The sequence below is a fragment of the Odocoileus virginianus genome, chromosome 25 (assembly GCF_023699985.2).
Source record: "Odocoileus virginianus isolate 20LAN1187 ecotype Illinois chromosome 25, Ovbor_1.2, whole genome shotgun sequence".
NCBI classification, from domain to species: domain Eukaryota; kingdom Metazoa; phylum Chordata; class Mammalia; order Artiodactyla; family Cervidae; genus Odocoileus; species Odocoileus virginianus.
In genome coordinates this window covers 11,718,102-11,743,259 of record NC_069698.1, presented here as the reverse complement: position 1 = coordinate 11,743,259, position 25,158 = coordinate 11,718,102, and the positions used below count along the sequence as shown (strand labels likewise).

The 25,158-nt window shown below is 40.8% G+C and overlaps 2 protein-coding genes across 4 annotated transcripts in view; one reads left to right on the top strand and one right to left on the bottom strand.

Annotated features, from left to right (window-relative positions):
• The window catches only part of FILIP1L (filamin A interacting protein 1 like), a 111,052-nt gene extending 104,416 nt beyond the window's left edge, over positions 1-6,636 (bottom strand). For both annotated transcript variants that reach the window (XM_020916719.2, XM_020916720.2), the window contains exons 1-2: positions 6,384-6,636; positions 5,482-5,655 (exon numbers count right to left, since the gene is read on the bottom strand). In XM_020916719.2, the coding sequence (XP_020772378.2) occupies positions 5,482-5,655; positions 6,384-6,626 (417 nt within the window). In that variant the 5' untranslated portion in view covers positions 6,627-6,636. The remainder of the gene's footprint in view (positions 1-5,481; positions 5,656-6,383) is intronic.
• The window catches only part of CMSS1 (cms1 ribosomal small subunit homolog), a 373,974-nt gene that overhangs the window by 115,944 nt on the left and 232,872 nt on the right, over positions 1-25,158 (top strand). The gene's annotated exons all lie outside the window — the stretch shown is intronic.

The window sequence follows — 25,158 nt, the reverse complement described above, 5'->3', positions numbered from 1 at the left end:
GAATCAGCTGACCTCTAAATGTTTAAGCTGGCTGTCTAGTTTTCTAATATGAGTTTATAATGATGATTTAACACACAAAAAAATGCTTCCATGTCATACAGGTGTTCATGACTTTTAGTGACCAGGCCTTTTGTGGAGCTGAAATTGCTTGGTTATATTGCCTGCTGGCAGAGTCACTTTTAACTAATGACCACCTTCTGAGAGGGAGGTTGTAGTGTTAACTGTCCTGGGTCTCAAGAAACGATAGCTCTCTGAAAACTCCTTCCAGTTGCCCTAACATTAGACTGCGTTATAAGGGAAATTCAAATCAACTGCTTTTAGAATTTGAAAGTGAAATAGTGATAGACTCAGCCTTCATTTGGAGATCTTGACATTTGACTTAGAGAAACATTCAGTTTATCACAAGATTGGCCCCAAAGTTAATAAATGAATAATTATTGTTGAGGTATCTGTGCTTAGTCGCTCATTGTATGTGAGTCTTTGCAACCTCACAAACTGTAGCCCACCAGGCTCCTCTGTCCATGGTGATTCTCCAGGCAAGGACACTGAAGTGGGTTGCCATGCCCTCCTCCAGGACATCTTCCCAATCCAGGGATCGAACCCAGGTCTCCTGCATTGCAGGCAGATTCTTTACCATCTACTCCATCAGAGAAGCTCACATTAGGTATTTTAGTAAAGCATAAATGAATGACAGGGCAGCTTCATAAGAGAAGCTTCCTCAGATAGCTTCTTGTAGTTAAATGGACATGAATATGAAACTTTGTTCAGCCCAAAAAAGAAAAAAAGAGAAGCTTTAGTTCATCTATTATTACCTTCCGTTGTGTTTTTCCCTACTTAGTTTGTTTGTAGGGACAAGGAAGGAAGATTGGAAAGAATCATTACCTGTTATTTATTACATAACTTCATAAGGGCTGTCCCTTCCTTCAACCCACTGCCCCCCGCAGACCTTCCTCATCAATGATAGCATGATCTTCCCCTAGTGGGATTACTCTACTCTCCTATTCAGACCTGAACGTCTCTCACCATCTGGCCTCCTGACCTTTCTACCCCATCCTTATTCCGTACTTTCCCGTCTTTCTCACTCAGTCTTTAGCCACACCAGACTTCAAGGCGTTCTTAAAGCACACGGTGGTGCTTCAGTACTGCTTTTTTTCACTGTTGGAACATGGAAACCTTTTCCGCCTTCCACCCCAAATTTTTTCCGTTCTTCCTTTATAACGTTCTCTTCTCACTCCTGCGTAGAATTGTGTGTTCCTTCATATCAGTGAAATGTCAGATTCTCTGGGATTTCCTTCTCTCACCTTCCATGACTCTTGAAGGAAGGCCTAAATTTACTGCATGCTGTTTGGTGCAACAGGTAAGGACCTCATGCTGGTCAACAGCAGAAATTGGAAAGGTGTTGAATAGTGACCTTGCAGAGGGAAACTTCCTGAAGGAAGTGTAAGTGATTCTAGAGCTAGTTTAGCTTATGCTTGAAGTTGCATTCTGTTCCTTCATTTCTCCATACCCCCAATGCTTCTTAGAAATATGCCACTGGTTCTCAGTTCAGTCTCTTCTTCATTCCTGCCACATCAGATGATGGACCTGAGCTCTTCTGAACTCATTTCATTTCCCACCAGTTGTGTGTGTGTACTTGGTGAAACCACTTAAGTGTTCTGTACTTCTGGGTTTTTTTTTTATTATAAATTTAGTGACTGGGCTTGATTTCTAAGAGCAGTTGTATTGCCACAGTTTTCTCAAGGTAAAAACTATTAAGTGTCTATTATGCTGTATGTACTTAGTACTATGATAGTTGCCATGGGAGAATTTTAAAGTCTCAGTGCTTGTACTCTTACCGGACAGATAAGACATACACATGAAACAATTAGGAGCAGTGTAAGGCGGTGTATCCTTAAGCACTAGGGGACTATCAGAACCACTGCCCCTCTTGATCTGGCCCCACTTGCAGACTGAATGAAGCCTGGGGAAGAAAACAGGAAGACTTAGTCACGTTAGGGGAGTATCAGGTGCGGAAAGATTCACAGCGGCTCCTTAACATTACCCATGCAGTGACAACCTTCCTGCTTATCATTTGGTCTCCCTGATGTCATCTCCTGCCCGCAAACCCTAACACGGTCCAGCTCCTTGCCAGGATGAAGGAGATCCAGTGTGTTCCTATAGGCTGGATTGTCCCAGTAGTTAAGCAGAATGAAGAACAGAGAATTTGTCAATTTTTTTGCTTTTGGTCACTTAATATATGCTTAGAAAATAATGACCTTTGTTTTAATAACTCCTGAGTCACAGATCACCCTAATTTGGGATTTGATCTTCTTTCTGAGCTATGGCTTTGGTTCTCTTTGTTCTTTTTGGTTGGCCCTTTGAAGGTTGTCTTTTTCTTTGATTACCTTGAATGTAGTGGTAGAGATAAAGCTAGTTCAGACAGCTGAGAAATTATTCAGCCGTTTTAGTAGATCAAAGATAACCAAATATGCTGTTCATAAAATGTGCCATCTTCTTCTCTGTCTCTACTGAAACCTGGTCTTCTTGGATAATAGTAGAATCATAAAATAGAGACTGCTAATTCTCCCATTGCCTCAGTATCTGAGGCGCTGGAAATGGGGGCATGATTCTCATGGCTCTGCACTACCCCTGCCAGACTCTTCTGAAAGCCTTCCTTGTTTTATTGTCCCCTGAGTGGTGATGGTCCACTGTCATTCGTATGTCGTCAGCTATTGAGCTTCAGGTCACTCTTGCAATCTACCTTTCTCCTGTCAATCTTGGGAGCATTCTTCGTGTGCCAGCTCACCCAACCACCATCAGAAATGAAAGACCAGGGTACTGCAAAATGAACACTGTGTGTCTTTTGGCTCCTAGTACTAGAAGTGTGTGGATTGTTAAAGTTTCAAAATATGTGGAACCAGAAGCTAGTCTCTGGAAATTTCCGTTTTTAGTTCCTGGCTTCAGGATTTCTCTAGCTCCGTGTAAAGCTCATCCATGCACGTGAGCGTATGCTAGATATTTTATCTAGTGTTTTATGTATTTTTTAGTGATATGATTTCCTCATATGTCATCCACAGCGTTGCTGGAAGTGGAATTTCTTTATGCTGTATCTGACTAACCCCTGCTCATTCTCTGGTGCTTGGCTTTCCTGATTCTCCTAACTAAACTCCATCCCCTGTTACACTTTCTCATACTGCCTTGTGATTTTCACTACAAAAATTAACATTGTGTGTGTGTGTGTGTGTGTGTATAAAATATGCTTTTTGTGTGATCTTTTGTTGTTTGTCACTCTTTTAGGCATTAAGCACTCTGAAGACAGAAACCACAACTATTTTTATACAGTGAAAATTATAAAATAAAATTTAAAAGCAAAATTATACAGTTCCTTAAAATAAGTACTTTAAGAATTACCTTAAGGTAATGCTAATAAGGTAAGCAGGTTGGAAAGAAATAGGAGGTTGAAACAGTCCTGGACTCGGTATTCTTCCCTCACTATCTCCCTGTCCATACCCTTTGTGGGCCTATCTTGCAGACCTCCACCTTAAGTCAGTGTTCCTAACATGTGACGTGGCTGAGAACTGTTTGTTTTTCTGAGATATTTTGCATTATGAATAGATAGATCTCCTCTAGTTTGCCCTGGACATAGTTGAGATTTTTTACATTTTTTTAAAAGAACATTGGGAGGGGGAAAAGGATGGAAGAAAACTAAATAATAAATTTTTAGTATGCGCATCCTTATCCTGATGTAATTAGGGTGCTCCCTGGTTGTACTGGGAACACTTGTCCTCCTTTCTTTTCTTCAGCCCTATCTAGGGACTCATTGTCATACTTTTCCTTTGTTGTTTATTGTCTAAATATCTCCCTCATCCATCACTTCCTAGATAGAGGAAGGGGGCAGACAACTGGATGTGTATGGTCTTCAAGGAACTGAGAGAGTCTTGTAGCTGAGGAGAGAAATCTATAGGAGGGACGTAGTAGGCAAGAAAAGAAAACGGACAAATCATAGATGTGGGAATATAAGATGTGTGTGTGTGTGTGTGTGTGTGTGTGTGTGTGTGTGTGGTGTATGTCAGGGGGAGGGTATTTCTTGGAAGAGTAATCAGGGAAGGTTGGATTTATAAAGCAGGGCCAAATTATGATTAACTTTCAGGGACACTTTGCAAAGTTAGGATTGCAAGCATTTGCAGAGAGGGTATTTCCAGTTTTGCAGTGTGCAGTAGTTTTCGTAACTAAAACTTTTTCCTACTGATTTCAAGATAAGTTTGAAATTATTCTGTTTCATTTTACACTGAAGTGTTGAGGGGCTATGCCATTTGTGGAGTTCTGTGAGGATATGTTCAGTGGTCATTAATTTGCATTTGTGAAATTTGTGCTTAATGCTGTTTCACAGTCACTGTGTTGGGAGCTTGGATACAGTTTTAACACTATTGACTTGAATGCGGGTTCGGCTCCTCTTGTTTAAAATTTGGAATAAAGCTCAATCAACATACTTTGGGTGGTCTCATCTTCACCCCTCTGAGAAGCAGATCCATATGACCAAACTCCTTAACAATTTGGCAAGACAGTAGGCTTCTCTCATGAGACACCCAAGACAAGAATAGCAGGGACATTAGAGGTCATTCCTGAGGTAGGTTGCCAGACCATGGGGGAAATTTGTCCAAAACTTGCTTTCACTCTCTTCAGCCTTAGCTTATGCTCCTAGTTGTTTCTTTTTTATAAAAACGAAAAATTATGAAATTTTCCGCCAAGGTCTCAGAGGAAAATGGAAGAATAAACTAAGGATGCAAAGGAGTTTCAGAAATGTCAGCAAGTAAAAGAGCAAGCAGTGCTGTATCTGTGCAGTGATGGCCATGTTGAAACTGTTCTTTGCCGTGGTCCTTGCTGGGCATACTTGGTGGAGGGCAAAGTCTTCACTGTCATTAAACTATTGAAAGAAAAAGAGGATATGTACTCATCTACAATATATACTTCCTAAAACTCTGTTTCTTGGACAGTTCTTCAGATCATTTCCATTCATGCTCAGAATTTCTATGACATAATACTCCAGTGTTTTCAAACAAATTAACCTCCATGGTTGAACTTTATCTGTTTTTTATTATTGCCTTCAGATCTCTAAAAGAAGTACAGACCCGTGTGTGTGTGTGTGTCTGGGTCCGAGTGTCTGTGTTTCTTTGCATGTGTGTGTATCTCTGTCTGTGTTTGTACAAGAAGGAGAGAGGGAGAGAGAGAAAGAGGGAGGAATTCTCTTGCATTTATTAGGTTTCAGTCTGATGTCAAGAAACAAACCCAGTGGGAACATCCTGCTTCCTGTCCATGATTTATTCTCCTTTTCTTTCCTGTAGAGCATGTAGTGTTTATCTACCTTGGGTAGGTTTTAAACATACAACTATAAATAACCGAAAAAGGAGCTACATGTCCTGCTCACCTGCCAGGCCCAGTGTTTTACTAGCTGGTGAGCTTACTTCATCTCCCTAGGTGCACACTCCTGATTACAATACATACCTCATTCATTGGTTTCTCGTAGATGTCCTCCTGCCAAGGGGCAGATTTTGCTTGAAAAGCATCTCGCTGGAGAGCTTCTAGCACCTTTTTTGGAGTGACAAACCCATACTGAGCTTCCAGCAAAGCCAAGTCCATTTTTTCAGCCTTTAAAACGCCTATGACTTCATCTCGAGCCTGTAGGAACAAAAGCCATTTCAAAAAGCCCACTTTATCTACAAGCAGTCTCTGCAAGTGATTTCTTGTGTTGAATGTTTTTTCTTTTTTCTTCTCTTTCAAATATAAACATCGTATTCCGTTATAGCAGCTTTTACAAAAGGTAGCGAAGCTATGTCTCTTTATCCTTCTTACAATCTAGTTACACATGAATAATGCTTTCTATTGTGGTAACTAGACAACATGGAGAGAATTCTACATTTTTCATTGTGTTTGACAAGTAGATAACATGATATTCCTCAATGGACTGGTATTTTCATATTCAGGGATACGAAATAAGATTGTCCTGTATGTATAGCAGCTGTTTATTTTGTGTAGGTTAATGCTGGGGCAAATCTATGAGCCAGTTCATGTGAGGTATAGAAGCACCTACTGTCATTTAAAACTGACCCAGAAGTCATCAGCTATTATTGTTACCCTTCCGTGCCTGTGCGCTGAAGCAGCATGAGTGCAGGATGTGACCTTTCACATGTGCATGCCAATCGCATGTCATCATGACAGCCCTTTTAGATGTGATTAATTACTCTTCGTGTTGCCAGAAGAGAATTCTGGGTATGTGTCCTTACACTTTGCTTTCATGTGCATACAAGTATGAAGCACAGATAGCTATGTCTGTGGCAGCCTAGACGCCAAATTCATAAACAACCTTCCCCTGGAAGCATGAGGGCGATAATTCTGAGCCAGCTGACCTGCAGTTCTCCCTCCAGAATGCTGAGAAGAAATAAGAGGTCATCTCTTGAGAGGTCTTCTCCTTGGTGGCCATTACCACTGTGTGACTTAGGATATGGAAGGATTGCATCCGACTCACTGGTGGGGTCTTTGTCTTGCTGTCTCTGCTTCTTGTCCTCAGGCCCTTGGAAACTGTGGTCTTTTCCAGGTCTTGGAAATTGCTTTGGGGCTGAGCCCTCCTTGTCACTGCTTTTGGAACGCATTCTTTAAGGGCTGGAAAGAAGAAAGACAATTTGTAACGCTTAGTGGAAGTGGAATTTTAATAAGAGAACCTATTACTGCTTTGACAAGTCTGCACTCATGTTATATTTACTGCAGCCAAAGACTCAATCTTTCTGAAGTCTACAGCAGAGAAGGGTATTAGCAGATTCATAAATCACAGTCTTATTTACACTTCTGTTTTTAAAATCAACATTTTAAAAAATGTGTTCTGCTTTGATTAAGGCCACTTATGTCCATGGGTAAACAGACCGTATTTGAACTTCGTCCACCAAGCATTCCACCTGAGGGACCTGGGTCATACCTCCAACCTTGGTTTAAGTGCCTACTTAAGACATACTTAACATAATTATAAAATGGTAAATTTGCTAATTATTCTAACTTTCTGCAGATTCACATTGTGGTTCCACAAGGAAACCCTTGTGTAACTTAAAAAATGTTTTTAAATTTCTTAACCTTTGGTGCTTTAAGATAGAATTATAAGAATTACTGCTACAAAATACTTTGGGTTATTTTGTTATGATGGTAAAGTCTAATATTAAAGGAATGAAGGCTTGGTTCCTGGCTGCATCCCTGACATTCTGCTAAAATTCCAGAACTGTCCTTGGATAAGTCAAGGTTTTATATTTAGAACCCTTATCTTCAAAATAAGAACCCTAGTGCCTATGGTAGTTGATTTTTATGAAAACAATATAAAATAAAGTAATACTTGAGGGACAATTTTAGCTGTACATCTTAGTATATAGGTATTGAAATTAATTTACAATAGCACAATAATTTGTTCCACCTTTGAGATGTCTAATGAGAAAGGAAAATAGCAATTGAACTTACAGTCTACTTCAGTGATGTTCAAAGAGATTGTTAGTTTTACTCATTCCTACAAGTCAAAAAACTGTCATCATCATTGGTGGCTTGCTTTTCATCTGTAGTAATGTTTCCTTAAAAATCAGAAGGGGTGGGACTTCCCTGATGGTCCAGTGGCTCAGAATCTGCCTGCCAATGCAGGGGACATGGGTTCCATCCCTGGCCTGGGAACTAAGATTCCGCATGTTGCAGGGCAGCTTAACCCGTGTGCCACAACTACCGAACCCGTGCACTGCTACTGCTAAAGCCCGCTCACCTGGAGCTCGGGCCCTCACAATCAGATAAGCTACTGCAACCGGAAGCCCACACTACCGCAACCGGAGAGTAGCCCCGCTCACCACAGCTAGAGAAATCCCACGGACAGCAATGAAGAGCCTGTGCACCGCCTCAGAGACCCACTACAGCCCAAATGACATTAAAAAAAAATTCTGGAGGGAATTCCCTGGTGGTCCAGTGACTGGGGCTCTGGCTTCCACTGCAAGGGGGCACAGCTCTATCCCTGGTTGGGGAACTAGGCATGGCCAGAAAGAAAGAAAAAAATCTGGAGAAGTTCAAGCATACAGAGAGGAATGAAAATATAATGAATCACTACATGCTACCACACAGATTTGTAAAATCTCTATTTATTACATATTTGGGTAATATCTTACAGATTAACCCGAAGAATCCAATACATTAGAAAATAGTTTTTTAAGCAAAATATTATAGATAGAGTAGAATCCCCTATGTATGTCTTCCTTAACTCACTTTCTACATATCCTACCCCATAAGTAACCGTCTTGAATTTGGTGTTTATTCTTCCCATGCATGGTTTATACTTTATATTTTTAATGCATGTGCATATATTGCTGAGCCATTTATAGTATTAATTTGCAGATTTTCAAACCTAATGTAAACATAGCATATTGAGTGTAGCATTCTGAAAGTTTTTTTGTACTATATTTTTGAGATTCTTACTTGTTCCATTTTACTTATTTCACGTATTTGACTGTTATATGGTATTACACTGTATGAATAATCCACCATTTACTTATCCATTTTACTGTTGATGGATATTTAAATAATTTACATGTTTTTAGTGTTAGAAAAAAATGCAGCTGTGAACATATTTTTACATTTTCTTCCTGTGTACATGCATTTCTTCAGGTATTCTTTATGGCATAAGAGTGGGATTTTTGGACTCTTGCCATATTGTGTTCTCAACATTACTAGGGATTACTGCTCTCCTGAGTGGAGTACCAATTTATAACAGAGTATAAGTGTTCTCCTTGCTCCATATCTTCAACAACACATGCTATTATGGAATTTATACCAATCTGGTAAATGAAATGGTATCTGATTTGCATCCTGAATTAATAAGAGCAGCATCCTTTTATGTGTTTAGATGCCATTTGAGTTTCTTCATAAATTGGTTGTTCATAGTCTTTGCCCATTTTCCTTTTGTAAATATTAGTTGTGTTTTTCTTCTGAATTTATAGGAACTCCTTACATATTCTCTAAGTTACTGTTTTGTTGATTAAATGTTTTGCTGTTATTTCTTCTGATAGTAGCTTAAACATTTTCACTTTATGTCTTTTGTGGTAAAGAAGTTTTCAATTTAATTTAGTCAAGTTAATCAGTTTTTAAATCAGTTCTTTATTTTTTAATTGGAGGACAGTTGTTTTACAATGTTGTGTTGGCTTCTGCCATACATCAGCATGAATCAGCCATAGGTATACATGTGTCCCCTCCCTCTTAAACTTTCCTCCCACCCCATCCCACCCCTGTAGGTTGTCACAGAGAACTGGGTTCGAACTCCCTGCATCACACAGCAGATTCCCACTGGCTAGCCATTTGACATGTGGTAAAGTATATGCTTCACTGCTACCTATTCAGTTCTTCCCACCCTCGCCTTTTCCCTCTGTGTCCACAAGTCTGTTCTCTATTTTTGCATCTCCATTGCTGCCGTGCAAATAGGCTCATCAGTACCCTTCTAGATTCCATATATATGCATTAATATATGATACTTGTTTTTCTCTTTCTGACTTCACTCTGTATAATAGGCTCGAGGTTCATCTACCTTATTAGAACTGACTCAGATGCATTCCTTTTTATAGCTGAGTGATATTCCATTGTATATATGTACCACAACTTCTTTATCCATCCATCTGTCAGTGGACATCTAGGTTGCTTCCATGTCCTTCTGTTGTAAACAGTGCTGCAGTGAGCATTGGGGTACCCGTGTCTTTCTAAGTTACGGTTTCCTCAGGGCATATGCCCTGTAGTGGGATTATTGGGTCATGTGGAAGTTGTATTCCTAGTTTTCTAAGGAGTCTCCATACTGTTCCTCTCAGTGGCTGTATCAGTGTATATTCCCACCAACAGTGCAAGAGTGTTCCCTTTCTCCACAGCCTCTTCAGTATTTATTGTTTGTAGATTTTCTTTATGATGGCCATTTTGACTGGTGTGAGATAATACCTCACTCTAGTTCTCATTTGCATTTCTCTAATAATAAATCAGTTCTTTTCTTTATAATTTGCATTGGAAACCAAAATTTGAGCAGTGGCAGTATAATAGAATGGCTAAGACCATGAACTCTGGAACCACTCTGCCTGAGTTCATACCTCTCCCCCATTACTTACTGGCTATAAAACTTTGGCAAGTTACTTGATACCTCTCTGCCTTTCTCATCTGTAAAATGAGGATGATAAGAGTAGTATATTCCTAACCTAAAGTTGCTGTGAAGATTAAATTAGTCAATACATGTCATATGCTTTTCGCATGCCTAATACAATATTATCACCAAATAAACATTAGCTTTTATTATTAACATTATTAACTTTACTTTTATTCCCTCCAATTTTATAGTGATTCTGTATTACCTTTATAGTTAGAAAAAAATTTAAGAACTAAAGCAAGTTTATTTGATTATCTATTTTATCTAATGAATTGTGAACCATGAATTCAGGGAGAAAGAAAAGAAGTTTGAAAGAATGGTTTTGTGTCTTTCCTGGGTACCCTATGAAGAAGTGAGTTCCACCTTGCTGGCACCACTTGAGAAATCAGAGTACAGAAGAGTTTAGGAACCTTGAGGACTCATAACCAACCAGCTAAGCCTCTATTCATCTCTCCACCCATCCTTCAACAAGCATTTACTGAAGGCCCACTGTGTGTCCCCCACTAACTTGGTTATTTGTGGTGTGACTGTCTTAATTTTCTTAATACAGGTGGCACACTTTCAAGTGTAAAGTTTATGGAAATAGTTTGTAAATCTGGGGTCATGAAAAGTGCACTGAACTAGACAGAAGTCTGGTGAAAAGAATTCTATCACAAATCAGTTGTGGGACTTAGTTAAGACATGACCCTCCCTGAGTGCAGTGTCCTGATTTGTGAGGTGACGGGGGTGAGGAGGTGATCTCTATGGCCCCCTTTCTCCTAGGATATATAATGATTCTTGCCACTTGCCTTTCTTTTAGCATAGATTGTCAATAGTGTATTTCAAAGACATGAATTTGTGGGTCTGCAGCCTATAGGAAATCCACAGAAATCTAAACGCTGCATATGGTTATGCAGTAAAGCTGTGACTAATGGTTTTCACCAGAGTAGAGATCACAGTTAAAAGACAGCGCTTAAGGAAAGAGTCCCAGAATTAATTTTCAACTGAGAATTGTTCAGTAGCCTCATCATAATGATCAGGCTGTAAAAGCAGAACTTGAAGGTGTTATTGGCTTACCCATTTTTTATGTATTTTGTCAGTAACAAACCAACTATCAAGTGATACTAGTGGGACACCCTGCCTTAAAGGTACAGTGTCCATCTGGAGAAATTTAAAACATTCACTTTCAAAGTTTTAACAAGTCATGTAGTATGTTTTCTCTCTAATTTGTGTTCATTCTGATTTCCCTCCATCACACGTTTATTTCCTCTATTAGCTGCTAGAGATCAACAGTAATGGTGGTGATGGTGGTGATGGTGGTGGTAATGTTGATGATAGCTAATACTTAATGAGTAGTTACTACATGCCAGGCATTCTTCTAAGCATTTTACATTTATTAACTCATTCAGTTCGCCACAACAACCCTATGAAGTGTGGGGTATTATTATCTCTATTTAAAGTGAAGAAATGGAAGCACCAACGAAGGCTGCACAGCTGGTAAGTGGAAGAACTGGGATTTGAATCCAGACAACCCGGCTCTACTAGCTGTGCTCTTAAAAAATCATGTCTCATGCTATCATACTGTACTGGATATAAGACTGGATATACTGCCAAAGACAGGTGCTTATAAACACCCTGTCTGAGATGGGTACAGACATCATGTGTGAAGAATGCTGTAGCCTTGCTGAAGAGATGACTTATCACCAATTACAGTAGGGTGATCAGTGATTTGGAGCAGTAGTTGTCCCTGCCTGTCCACTACTTGGCCTTCCCTGGTGGCTCAGCTGGGACAGAGTCAGCCTGCAGTGCAGGAGACCTGGGTTTGTTCCCTGGGCTGGGAAGCTCCTCTGGAGAAGGGAGCAGCTACGCACTCCAGTATTCTGGCCTGGAGAAGTCCATGGAGTGTATAAGAGCTGGACATGACTGAGCGACTTTCACTTTCACTCCACTACATATAATAAGTCCAGGGAAGGATTTATTTATTTGGGAAATGCACAGGCATAAAGGGAGTATATTTTTATGTAGAGATGGAAGGTTAAGATATATAGAATTTTTGACTGTAGAGAGCCCCATTATGTGTATATTTGTGTACTAATAAGTAATGTTCCTATACTAACATATTAATAAATGCTGTGTACCTTATGAAAACATATTAAAAAGTAAAAAGGAAAAATATTAATAAAAAATAAGAAATCCAGTTTTTTTTTCTCCCACCCCATTGGATTATCTTGATCACCTCAGGGAGATCATTACTCTGGCCTATAGGCATAATGGAAGGTTGTTAATGTAGAGTAGATATGTTTAAAACACTTAAATACTATGTTCCACTTTGTTTATATAAATGTTCTCACATGAAAGACAGGCCTTCAGTTTCTTCTATCTAATATTAATAGTCTCCATTCATGTGTCCCATGGGATTTCTGACCTGGTGTTTCATACCTAATGGCTATTCAAGAAAATGACTGATTTGTTCGTTCTACTTTGTGGGCTATCCACAATTTAGGTAACATTGCTAAATAACTGTGGCTTAAAACTCTGTAGGTCACTGCATTTTCAGTCATCTTGTGGCTCAACTGGGTGTGAATGGGCTAAGATGGGCTCACTACATATCTGACTCTCAGCTAGACAAACTTCATCTCAGCCAGATCATCTCATCTCTGCTCCATGTGGGCTTTCAGCCTCTGGTGGGCTAGACCAGGCTTCCCCATACAGCAGACTCAGGGCAGCATCCCAAGAGAATGATGAACAGTGATCTGTGGCAATAGTTGTCACCGACTCTCCCCTGCATCGCTTATTCTCCCCTGCTCCAAGTCTTCAGGTTTTTTGGTAAAAGAGCATTACAAGGCCACCCCAAATTCAGGAAGTGGGGAAACAGATTCCACTTCTTGATGGAAGGAGCTACAGAGTCACATTGCAGGGGACTGGGAAGAATTAACTACAGCCATCTTTGAAAAACACTTCGTCCATCACACTGACAGATTCATATTGCTGTGAAAATCAAATAGAAGCCTAGTTTAAAAGAGGTCAGATGTGTTTGGTTCTTTACTTCTTTTAGTTTGAAGCATAGGGTTGTTTTTGTGACTTCTATGGTGCATTTCTGTGCTTTCATCTTACCCAGGTAGTCAAATGTGGAACAGTGGCCTACTGATAAGAATCAACTTGTATTCTGTTACTATTTAGTAAGGATTCCTCTGTCACCATTAATCTTATCCAAGGTATGCCTTCCAGAATTCCAAGACAATGTAAGTTTCTGTTTAGCAGGGTAGCTTGCTAAGCATTGCTCATAAGCAGTGCTCGTAGAGTTTAAGGCAACTCTGAACTGCTACAGGGCTTCCCAGGAGGCACTCGTGGTGAAAGAACCCACCTGCCTGTGCAGGTTACACGTAACAGACGCAAGTTCCACCCCTGGGTTGGGAAGGTCCCCTGGAGGAGGGCATGGCAACGCACTCTAGTGTTCTGGCCTGGAGAATCCCATGGACAGAGGAGCCTGGTGGGCTGCAGTCCATAGAGCCGCACAGTCAGACAGGACTGTAGCGACTTAGCATGAAGCACGGACTGCTACAGAAAACTGAACGGATCTCCATATACACACTGTCTTCCCTCACCTCTCATTCTTTTTTGTTTAATTGAGTTATAGTTGATATACAATATTATGTGTTACAGGTGTAAAATATAGTGGTTCATCATTTTTAAAGGTTGTATTCCATTTATAGTTATTATAAAATATTGGCTATATTCCTACTCACCTCATTGTTAAAGTGAGTTGAGTGAAATCCTCCAGCAATGCACAGATCATTTGCCAATGATGATATTTATAAGTGATTTTTTTTTAAAAAAAGGAATGAGCTGAAACATTTTTATGTTACGTTTATCCTTTTTAAATTGTTTAGAGTTTTTCTGAAACCATTTTTCTTTGGGGACTAGGGAAAACAGCTTCAGCATTCTTGCTGGTGCTCAGTTGGGTTTGTGAGCAGACCCTTCGTGTGCAGACTTCGGGTTGACTGAGGAGTGTGTGTCTCCGTGTGTTTACAGTGGTGGAGTTTCCTTATGCTTCTGCCAACAACCACAAAACGACCAGTAATGAGAAGTAATTAAGTATCGAGAGGAAGACAACAAAGATGTGGATTTCATGATTCTCTCATGCTTTGTATTATCACTGACTTCATTGTTTCTCTTGGCAAATTTTTATGCATCTGGGCTTGGCCCAGGGGTGCGTACTGAGGAAAAGAAAAACTTTGTAATAGCAGCGGTGGTTTGGGATTTTCAGGTTGCAAAGGGAAAAAATGGAATGGAAAATTGCTTTTGTTTATAACAAATTATGATGCCTTACTCTTTGCATAACTGTCACTAGTGACATCATGCCTGATGGTTTTGCAAAGAGGAAACCTGCCTAGCTGTCAAGTTTAACACAGCCTAATGTGTTGATTATCTGTGACTCTCTGAGCCATAGAATGGCAGCCTTCAGAAATGTAAGAGAGTGATAGACTGGGAATCAGGAAACAGGACTTCTGATCTCAGTTCTGCTTTTAATTAGCTAGGCTCTGGGTCGTAGCTCGTAAAATAAGGATATTGGGCTGGGTCGGCCCCACGAGGTCATTCAGGATGAAATAAGGTTTATTTCCCTTGACCTCTGCCCTGGTTCTCGCTCCCTAACGGGCCCCCTTACTGCAGAATTTGCGCCCGAGACTAGATGATCTCTGAGGTCCTGGGACTTCCCGCTTTAGAACTGTGTGCGTCTCTGTTGTCTTGTTTCTATGGATACAAATACAGTGCAGTTGGCCCTGAGGAGCAGATTCTGCTTTGTTTTCCTACGCAGTGACCTCGGTCAGTTTTTCTTTGGCGTAAGCTGGTTGAAATTGTGATATATTTTGTTAAGGATGTGTTCATGCAGAAGAAGGACAAATAGAATTTTTTGCAATTATTTACTTAATTTAGTTACAGGAAATAGCCAAATGTCATTTGAAGCCCATTTTAACTACCACCTCCCCCCAGCGTACAAGCCCCTAGTCAACTCCTTATTATAAATGTTGAATTTTCTTAATCATCTTTCTTTGTATAACAAAAACTGCTTATTCTACATAATTGGATGCTACTTAGACATAATTTAGTCTCTGCATACCTGTGTATTTCCATGTTTGAATGGTGGAAAGAGGTTATTTGGCTGTATAAAAGAACTTCAAAATGCCTCAGTGAAAGAAATTGGTTGTGGTCTTGATCATTTACTATGATATCGGGTAACCAATCAAAACTACTCCAATTTAAAGAAGAAAATAACAATGATAGCTTACATTAATTCAGTACTTAGCAAATAAATACTAAATGCTTTCTTTTGGTTAACTCCTTTAGTCTTCTCAAAAACTTTTTCTCTGTTTTGCAATAGAGGAAACTGAGGCATAGCTGCCAAGTAACTTGCTAAAGGTCATACTGCTAGAAGGTAGCAAAGCCAGGTCCCAGCATGGGTGTCTGGCTTTAGAATTCAGCAAATCACTATGCTGTATCTACTTAGGGTCTCATAAGAAGGTATACTTAGTAAAGGAAAATACCCTGCTTCAACACTGTTATTCAGTAAACATTTATGAAGTACCTACTCTATCAGTTATCATATTTGCTAATTTGTGCAAGCTTATTTTTGTATCTGGACTAATGTCTGTTTTGTTGATGTGTTTGTACAGTTTTTTGTACAGTTAATTCTGGCTACCCAGAATTACACAAAAATCTGAATATTAATGAATTCACAACTTCTGGCCCTTTCAGCAATTGGTCTATTCAGTAGAGATATTTTGTTTTCATGCATCATTTACGTGCAGAAACTAAGCCACAAAGTGACTTTTCTCAGACACTTGGCTGGCATCTTGGGTGTGGGCAGAGGGGGCATGGCAAGAAAGACTGAGATTATGGGATCACATGGATCTGGATGTGAATCACTACTCCAGCATGTTAGCTCTGTGGCCTTGAACAACGTACTATACCTCTGTGAGCCTTCAGACGTAAAATGGAGATAATGCTACATGGTCATGAGTTTATTGTTCATGCTCTGCGAGCTTAGGGTCCCTGTTGTCCATGTCTGTGTCTGCAGTGTTCAACAGAGTTGGACCTCAGCAGGGATTCATTGGAATGAGTGAATCATGCAGTCCTCAATAGAGCTGATTGGCTATAAGTATCAATAGGGACTGCCTCATAGTAAAGATGAGTCATCTGTGAACCCTGGGCTAGAAATTCAAGAAAATGGTACTGAGAATCTGACAGAAGCAGCTAATGTGTATAGACCTCTTACCACATGCTGGGTGCTATCTTAAATGCTTTGTGTAAGTCATCATTTAATCTTAAAGAGTTTGACCCTTAGTAAAGACTGTAGGAAAGGGCATGGTAAAGCTAAACTAAGGGTGGAGACTCTCAAAGACAAAAATTAATATCAAGATGAGGGTAGTCCCCTTCATGAATCACAGCCTTGTAGTGGCAAAAGGACGTAGTGCTGTGCATGGCCATCTAAGACAGATGGGTTATAGTGAAGAGTTCTGACAAAATGTGGTCTGCTGAGGGAGGAAATGGCAGCCCACTGCAGTATTCTTTCCTGGACAATCCCATGAACAGTATGAAAAGGCAAAAAGATATGACCCTGAAAGATGAGCGCCCCAGATCAGAAAGTGTCCAATGTCCTACGGGGGAAGAGCGGAGGATAATTACTAATAGCTCCTGAAAGAAGGAAGCGGCTGGGCCAAAGTGGAAACAACACTCAGTTGTGGTGAAGGTAAAGTCCAATGCTGTAAAGAACGATATTGCATAGGAACCTGTAATGTTAGGTCCAGGAATCAAGGTAAACTGGACGTGGTCAAACAGAGATAGCAAGAGTAAACATGGACATCTTAGGGAATCAGTGAACTGAAATGGACAGGAATGGGCAAATTTAATTCAGATGACCATTATATCTACTACTGTGGGCAAGAATCCCCTAAAAGAAATGGAATAGTGCTCATAGTGAACAAAGAGTTTGAAATGCAGTACTTGGGTGCAATCTCAAAATTGGCAGAATGATGTTGATTCATTTCCAAGGCAAGCCAATTCAACATCACAGTAATCCATGTCTATGCCCCAACCATTGGTGTTAAAGAAGCTGAAGTTGACCAGTTCTATGAAGACCTACAAGACCTTCCAGAACCAACACTAAAAAAAGATGTCCTTTTCATCAAAGGGGATTAAAATGCAAAAGTAGGAACTTAAGAGACACCCCGAATAACAGGCAAGTTTGGCCTTGGAATACAAAATGAAGTAAGGTAAAGGCGAGCAGAGTTTTACCAACAGAACACACTGCTCCTTGGAAAGAAAACTATGACAAACCTAGGCAGCATATTAAAAATCAGAGACATCATTTTGCCAACAAAGTTCTATGTAGTTAAAGCTCTGGTTTTTCCAGTACCTATATACAATGTGAGAGTTGGACCATAAAGAAGAATTCCGCTGAGCATCAAAGAACTGTTGCTTTTGAATTGGGGTGCTGGAGAAGACTCTTCAGAGTCCCTTGGAGTGCAGGGAAATCAAACCAGTGAATCCTAAAGGAAATTACCGCTGAATATTCATTGGAAGGACTGATGCTAAAGCTGAAGCTCTAGTACTTGGGCCACCTGATGGGAAGAGCCACCTCATTGGAACAGACCCTGATGCTGGGGAAGGTTGAAGGCCAAAGGAGAAGGGGGCAGCAGAAGATGAGATGGTTGGATGGCATCACCTCACCAACTCAATGGACATGAGTTTAATCTAACTCCGGGAGATAAGAAGGACAGGGAAGCCTGGTATGCTACAGTCCGTGGAGTCACAAAGAGTCAAACACAACTTAGTAACTGAACAACAACAATCAGGGTAGTGCAGGCACGTCCACAAAGTTTAGTGGGTGTTTGCGCACATGTGGGTGGAGACGGGACACTCGGTCCCCAAGACTGACTAGAAAATTGCAGTTAAAGTCACTGAATTCCCAGAACCTTTATCATACATACCCTGACCCTTGGTTCCACCTCACCCTCACCTCCCTGATTACAGGTTCACATGCATAAAATGAGTTCAACATGTGCCACACCCCTTTTTATTTGACGGCACCTTGAACAGTCCTTAGTCCTGTTTTTATGTCTGTGACACAATGCAGTGCCATTTAAACTCATTTGTAGGAAGTTTGGGGGATGAACTGTTTTGATGGCAAGATGGCTGCATAACGCACAGTCAGTCTGTGCCAACTGGAGGACACTCTTCGCCAAGGGACAACCTTGAAAGTGATTCAGTGCCTTACGTTTGAATGTGTTTAACATTTAGGGAGCAGACTGTCGGCTGGCTTTACATTTCCACTTGGATTTCCCCCTCTCTCTGCGTGGATCCATAAAGCTATAACTTAGTTCCCTGAAAGGAGAATGGAAAGAGAAGTAGTAAGATTATGGGGTTCTCAGCAGAGCTGGTTGAGCCCTTAATATTAACTGTCCCATGGTAAATGTGATTCATCTATGAAAATACTGGCTATAAATAGATGTTAATAGTGCTCAGTTGCAGATCAGCCAGGTTGTGCTTGCATGGCCACATTTGGGAAAAAAATCCTGTTGAGTATTTTATTGGGTTTCTCTTAAAATGAAAAAATAAAAGTTTGTTTCCTTTTATTGCCCTAGTCACCCACATTTGAAGACACTAAATTCAGCTAGCTAAGCAGAGCTATCTGATGGCTAAAAACGACACATTGAAAACCAGATAAACCTAATTTAGCAATGGCCCCCCTTTATCTTTTTCTTCCATTTTCAGTAAAAGTCATTGACACATTCCCTTAACGGTGTTTTTACTTGTAGGGAAGGCATGAATAGGGCTTCAGAGAGGGGAATAGAACTTGGGAATCTGTGATTCAGGTCCATATTCTTAAGAATTCTGATTCCTAAAAGAAATTCAGGGTTACTTCCACATCAAATGTGAGGTTCAGAAGGCAGTGTAGTCACCTCATTCATCTCCCATAGTATCAGTCAGTTCAATCAGTTCAGTCGCTCAGTTGTGTCCGACTCTTTGCAACCCCATGAACTGCAGCACGCCAGGCTTCCCTGTCCGTCACCAACTCCCAGAGTCCACCCAAACGCATGTCCGTCAAGTCGGTGATGACATCCAGCCATCTCATCCTCTGTCGTCCCCTACTTCTCCTGCCCTCAATCTTTCCCAGCATCAGGGTCTTTTCAAATGAGTCAGCTGTTCGCATCAGGTGGCCAAAGTATTGGAGTTTCAGCTTCAACATCAGTCCTTCCAGTGAACACCCAGGACTGATCTCCTTTAGGATGCACTGGTTGGATCTCCTTGCAGTCCAAGGGACTCTCAAGAGTCTTCTCCAACACCACAGTTCAAAAGCATCAATTCTTCGGTGCTCAGCTTTCTTTATACGTCCATACATGACTACTGGAAAAACCATAGCCTTGACCAGACGGACCTGTGTTGACAAAGTCAACGTAGTATCAGGCACTAGGTATTTTCTGTGCCCATCTGTGCCATTGTTACACATTGTCCTGTGCCCATCTATGCCATCGTTACACAGCTCTAAGTGTCTGAGGGCTTCCCTGGTGGCTCAGATGGTAAAGAATCTGCCTGCAATGTGGGAGATCTGGGTTTGACCCCTGGGTCGGGAAGAGCCCCTGGAGAAGGAAACGGCAACCCACTCCAGTATTCTTGCTGGAGAGTCCCATGGACAGAGGAGCCTGGTGGGCTACAATCCATGGGGTCACGAAGAGTCGGACACAGCTGAGCGACTAACACACACAAGTGTCTGAAAGTGCTTCCTTGTGAGCTGAAATATAGCTCCCAGGATCTTTATTCATTTATCCTTCTCCTGCCTCAGGAGCTAAGTCAAGCAAGGCTGCCTCTCTTGCCACATGGTGGCCCTTCAGTGGGAAGTACTCTGTTCTTTTTTCCAGATGTAACACTCACCACACCTCACGTTGTGTGGTTTAGTCTCCCTCATCCAACACACCATCTCACCACACATTTTGATTGCATCCCTTCTGAATTACACTTCATTAGGTTAGGTGTTTCTTAAAGAAATGCATAGAGTTGGGCATGATTTCGCAGATAATAAGCACAACTAAAGTAATGAAATGGGAAGAGTATATACTTAGGGAAGACCTCAGTCTTCTGATACTGGATCTCAGATAGATCTCTGATATTGGATCTCAGTATAGATCAGATAATTTGATAGAAGGCATTTAATGAAGACTTATTCCAGTTTTGCTTATCAGATGAGCGCTTGTAATACCTTTCATGTGTACATTGCTCTTTACATCAGTAAATAGATATTCCCCCTGTTTTTTAAGATGAGGAGTTTGAGGTTCAGAAAGCTTGAATAACTTTGGTTAATAAACCTTGAGCCAAAACTGAAAACTCAGGCATTCTGACATCCCTTTCTCTCCATCTCATGCTAGATTTCTCAACACTGTGCTTTTTATAAACTTGAATATGTTCTTTGGTTGCTTGTCCACAAAGTGCTCAAGTCAGAGAAGCTGCTATGCTGTAGATACAGAATAAACAGCCTGCCAATGGGGTCTAATAGAGCAGACTTACATCATGGCTTTTCTTAGCTGTGTGTTCTGAAGAAAGGACAAAAAGAAATATAAAAATCTCCGAGTATAAATAGTTGATTTATCCAAGTTTTCCATTACAAATCAGTGGCTCTTTAAATATTCTTTTCTCATTTAAGGTTGACACAGGACTGGGAATGTTTTCCAGATCTTTGTGGAATAGAACAGAAGAAGAAAATTAGTTTGATATAGTCCAAGTTAACTTTAAGTGCATTTTAAAATGCCACACTCCCAGCACTAGATCAGCGCTCTTGAAAATCATATGATTCTTTTAACAGTTTTCAAACTACATCACTTTTCATATTTCCTCCAAGTCTGCTCTCTGTTTTTTCTTAGAAGCATGGTGATATTGAGCCAGTCACTTAACCTTTCTATTCTCTTTGAATTTTTGTCTCTTTGGCTCTTGGAACCAGTTTCTTCCAATCTCCTTCTTCTGAAACCCATTGGAAGTTAATGTGCCCATGGTCATGACCAGATGCAGACCCAGAAGCCAGAACTCTTGCCTACAGCTCTGTTGCTGTTTCCATAGCAACGCTACATGTTCAACAGGCCAGCCCCTACTTCTTCAGCCCTAGAAAGATGTGAATCTTAAAAGATAAAAAATGCATGTTTATAGAACCCAAGTTCAGTTCAGTCGCTCAGTCGTGTCCAACTCTTTGAGACCCCATGAATCGCAGCACTCCAGGCCTCCCTGTCCATCACCAACTCCCAGAGTCTACCCAAACCCATGCCCATAGAGTCGGTGATGCCATCCAGCCATCTCATCCTCTGTCATCCCCTTCTCCTCCTGCCCCCAATCCCTCCCAGCATCAGGGTCTTTTCCAATGAGTCAACTCTTCGCATGAGGTAGCCAAAGTATTGGAGTTTCAGCTTCAGCATCAGTCCTTCCAATGAACATGCAGCACTGATCTCCTTTAGGATGGACTGGTTGGATCTCCTTGCAGTCTCAGGGACTCTCAAGAATCTTCTCCAACACCACAGTTCAAAAGCATCAATTTTTTGGCGCTCAGCTTTCTTCACAGTCCAACTCTCACATCCATGCATGACCACTGGAAAAACCATAGCCTTGACCAGATGGATCTTTGTTGGCAAAGTAATGTCTCTGCTTTTTAATATGCTATTTAGGTTGGTCATAACTTTCTTCCAAGGAGTAAGCGTCTTTTAATTTCATGGCTGCAGTCACCATCTGCAGTGATTTTGGAGCCCATAGAACCCAAAGTCTCCCACAAATTTTTGTTGACTTTCTCAACCTCTTCCTCACCCATTAGTTGACAGTAAGTCACCCTGACTGCCTTTCGGCCTCCTCTTGGCTAGACCTACCTAGTGTAATAAGGAGCTCAGAGATGAATGGGAGATTTGAGATCAAGAGTTTCCATCTACAGATTCCAAATGACATCTTTCCTTTTTCTTCTTTTATCTACTGACCTGTGACTGGAATAGAGCGAATGTGTTACTAAAACAAATGTTGCAGCTGGTAACGTCCCAGAGCAGTACTCGACCTTGCAGCCATTTTATTTCTCCTTTCCCACATCTACCGTTACTTAGTCTATCTTCCTGTACTAGGGAACAGGTCCCTGCTGGCCTCCCAGGCATTTGCGTCTAGCCTGGCTCATGTACACTTGATCTTATTAGGGGAAAAGAAAGAAACTAAATTTGTAAAACTCCGATTATTTGCCAGATGATATGACTCATGCTTTCTATTCTTTACATCTCTTTTTTAAAAAATTCAAACACATGGACTTGATATTATTCTCCTTATTTTAAAGATGAAAAAGCTGAGGCATTGATAAATTCAGAATTGAATAGAAATATAGGTTCAAGACTAAATACAGAATACCAACAAATGCTGTAAATAATGTCCAGTGTACAAAGTGTGTTGGGAGCATTTGAGAGGAAATGTCTAACTGTGCCAAAGATTGGTGAGCGAAAGCACCTCAGAGATTAAGTTGAACCTTGGAGGATAAGAGTAGCTGGCTCATGTGTACAGACTGAAGGTGGATGAAGAATAGTGTGTGGCAAATACCGAGTCATTCCTTATGGCTGAAGTAAAGAGAAGACCAGCAACGAAACTTGAATGTGTATTCTCTGTATTAGATGTTAATAAAAAGTTATTGTTAATTTTGTTAGCTGTATTAATGACATCATATTTATGTGAGAGAATATCCTTTTTTATTTTTCTAGATACGTAGCGAAGTATTCTACTGTGAAATGGCATGATGTCCTTCTCATATGTTCACATATGAGAAGACTGCGGGCCTAGGGTTGCAGACTCTAACACCTATGGAGGACAGACAGGCCTCAGACAGGAGTGACACATGCACTTTACTTTTAAATATTTCAGAAAAACTGAAGGCAGAGAGTAGAGGCAAAATAAATTTGGCAAAATATTAGTGGTTGTTTAAGGGTGGGTGAGTACGTGGTCTTTGTTATATTCTTTTTACTTTCTATAAATTTGGAAATGTTCACGACTATAGATTTAAATAGACACACACCAGAGACATAGTGTTGGATACATAAACTTTTAAGAAGTTTAAAGAGGAGGGGAGCAAAAGGTGCAAGGTAAAGAGAAAGAAGACACTAATTTCGGGGTGTCTGACAGAGACAGGGAAGCAGAAAGCTGAGCTGTGTCCCAGGAACCAAGAAAGAAAATGATTCCAAGGAGCAGCGAGCTGCTGTGACTTTTTTTTTAAACAGCATTGCCACTGCTCAGAACAGTTTTGGAACTCTACTTTTGGAGTTTTCTGTTTTTTGGAATATCTCTCAGCCATGGCAAAATCTGGTTCATTGAAGGTGAATTTGACTTCTTACCACAGGGAAAAGTTCCCTGGAGCCAGATCTAGTGAATGAAGTCAGGATTTGGGTAAGGAACAACAAACTGGTTCCAAATAGGAAAAGGAGTACGTCAAGGCTGTGTATTGTCACCCTGCTTATTTAACTTATATGCAGAGTACATCATGAGAAACACTGGGCTGGAGGAAGCACAAGCTGGAATCAAGACTGCTGGGATAAATATCACTGGCAGAAATTGAAGAGGAACTAAAAAGCCTCTTGATGAAAGTGAAAGAGGAGAGTGAAAAAGTTGGCTTAAAGCTTAGCATTCAGAAAACTAAGATCATGGCATCTGGTCCCATCACCTCATGGGAAATATATGGGGAGACAGTGGAAACAGTGTCAGACTTCATTTTTATGGCTCCAAAATCACTGTAGGTGGTGACTGCAGCCATGAAATTAAAAAACGCTTACTCCTTGGAAGGAAAGTTATGACCAACCTAGATAGCATATTAAAAAGCAGAGACATTACTTTGCCAACTAAGGTCCATCTGGTCAAGGCTATGGTTTTTCCAGTGGTTATGTATAGATGTGAGAGTTGGACTGTGAAGAAAGCTGAGTGCAGAAAAATTGATGCTTTTGAACTGTGGTGTTGGAGTAGACTCTTGAGAGTCCCTGGGACTGCAAGGAGATCCAACCAGTCCATCCTGAAGGAGATCAGTCCTGGGTGTTCATTGGAAGGACTGACGGTGAAGCTGAAACTCCAATACTTTGGCCACCTCATGCAAAGAGTTAACTCATTGGAAAAGACCCTGATGCTGGGAGGGATTGGGGGCAGGAGGAGAAGGGGACGACAGAGGATGAGATGACTGGATGGCATCACCGACTCAATGGGCATGAGTTTGAGTAAACTCCGGGAGTTGGTGATGGACAGGGAGGCCTGGAGTGCTGCAATTCATGGGATCTCAAAGAGTGAGACACGACTGAGTGACTGAGCTGAACTGAACTGAATACTGTTTTTGGTCAAAGAACAAATTGTGACCTTAAAATAATGAGATTGGGTTTTATATGTGGTCTTTGAACCAGTTTTGAAGATGTTTCCAAACCCTGTCAGCCATGACACGTTATCAGAATAAGCTTCATATAGGAAAACTTTTGACAGAGTGACACAAATGGGTTTATAACTTCGAGCTTTTGTTTTGTTTTTAATAGTCCATCTACTTTGGTTATCTGTCAGATCTTTAGTGTCCTAAAGCTTCCGATGGTTTTCTGGAATCAGAAGCTTCTGGACAAGCAAAAAGGTAGGAGACCACATGGTGTGTGGCAGGGGCAGGAGTGCAGGCTCTGGAGCTGGCCAGCCACGTGGCGGTCCTGTCACCATCCCTTCACGCTGTCCAGTGTGGGGCAAGTTACCTCACTTCCTCGGGCTCAGTGTCTTTGCAGGGATGTTGGGAGGGTTTGAGATCATATGTATAAAATGCTGTGCATACGACAGGGACATGTGACTTATCTCAGTAGGGACATAGTGATACAATTTTATCTCTTGATTCATCAGACATACCTTTCCTCTTGGGACATCAAATGAGATAAGAACATAACAAATGGATTTTTGCCTTTTAGCATCATGAGGAGAATATATTACTCAGCCTTACATCGCTGAAGTCAAGGGGA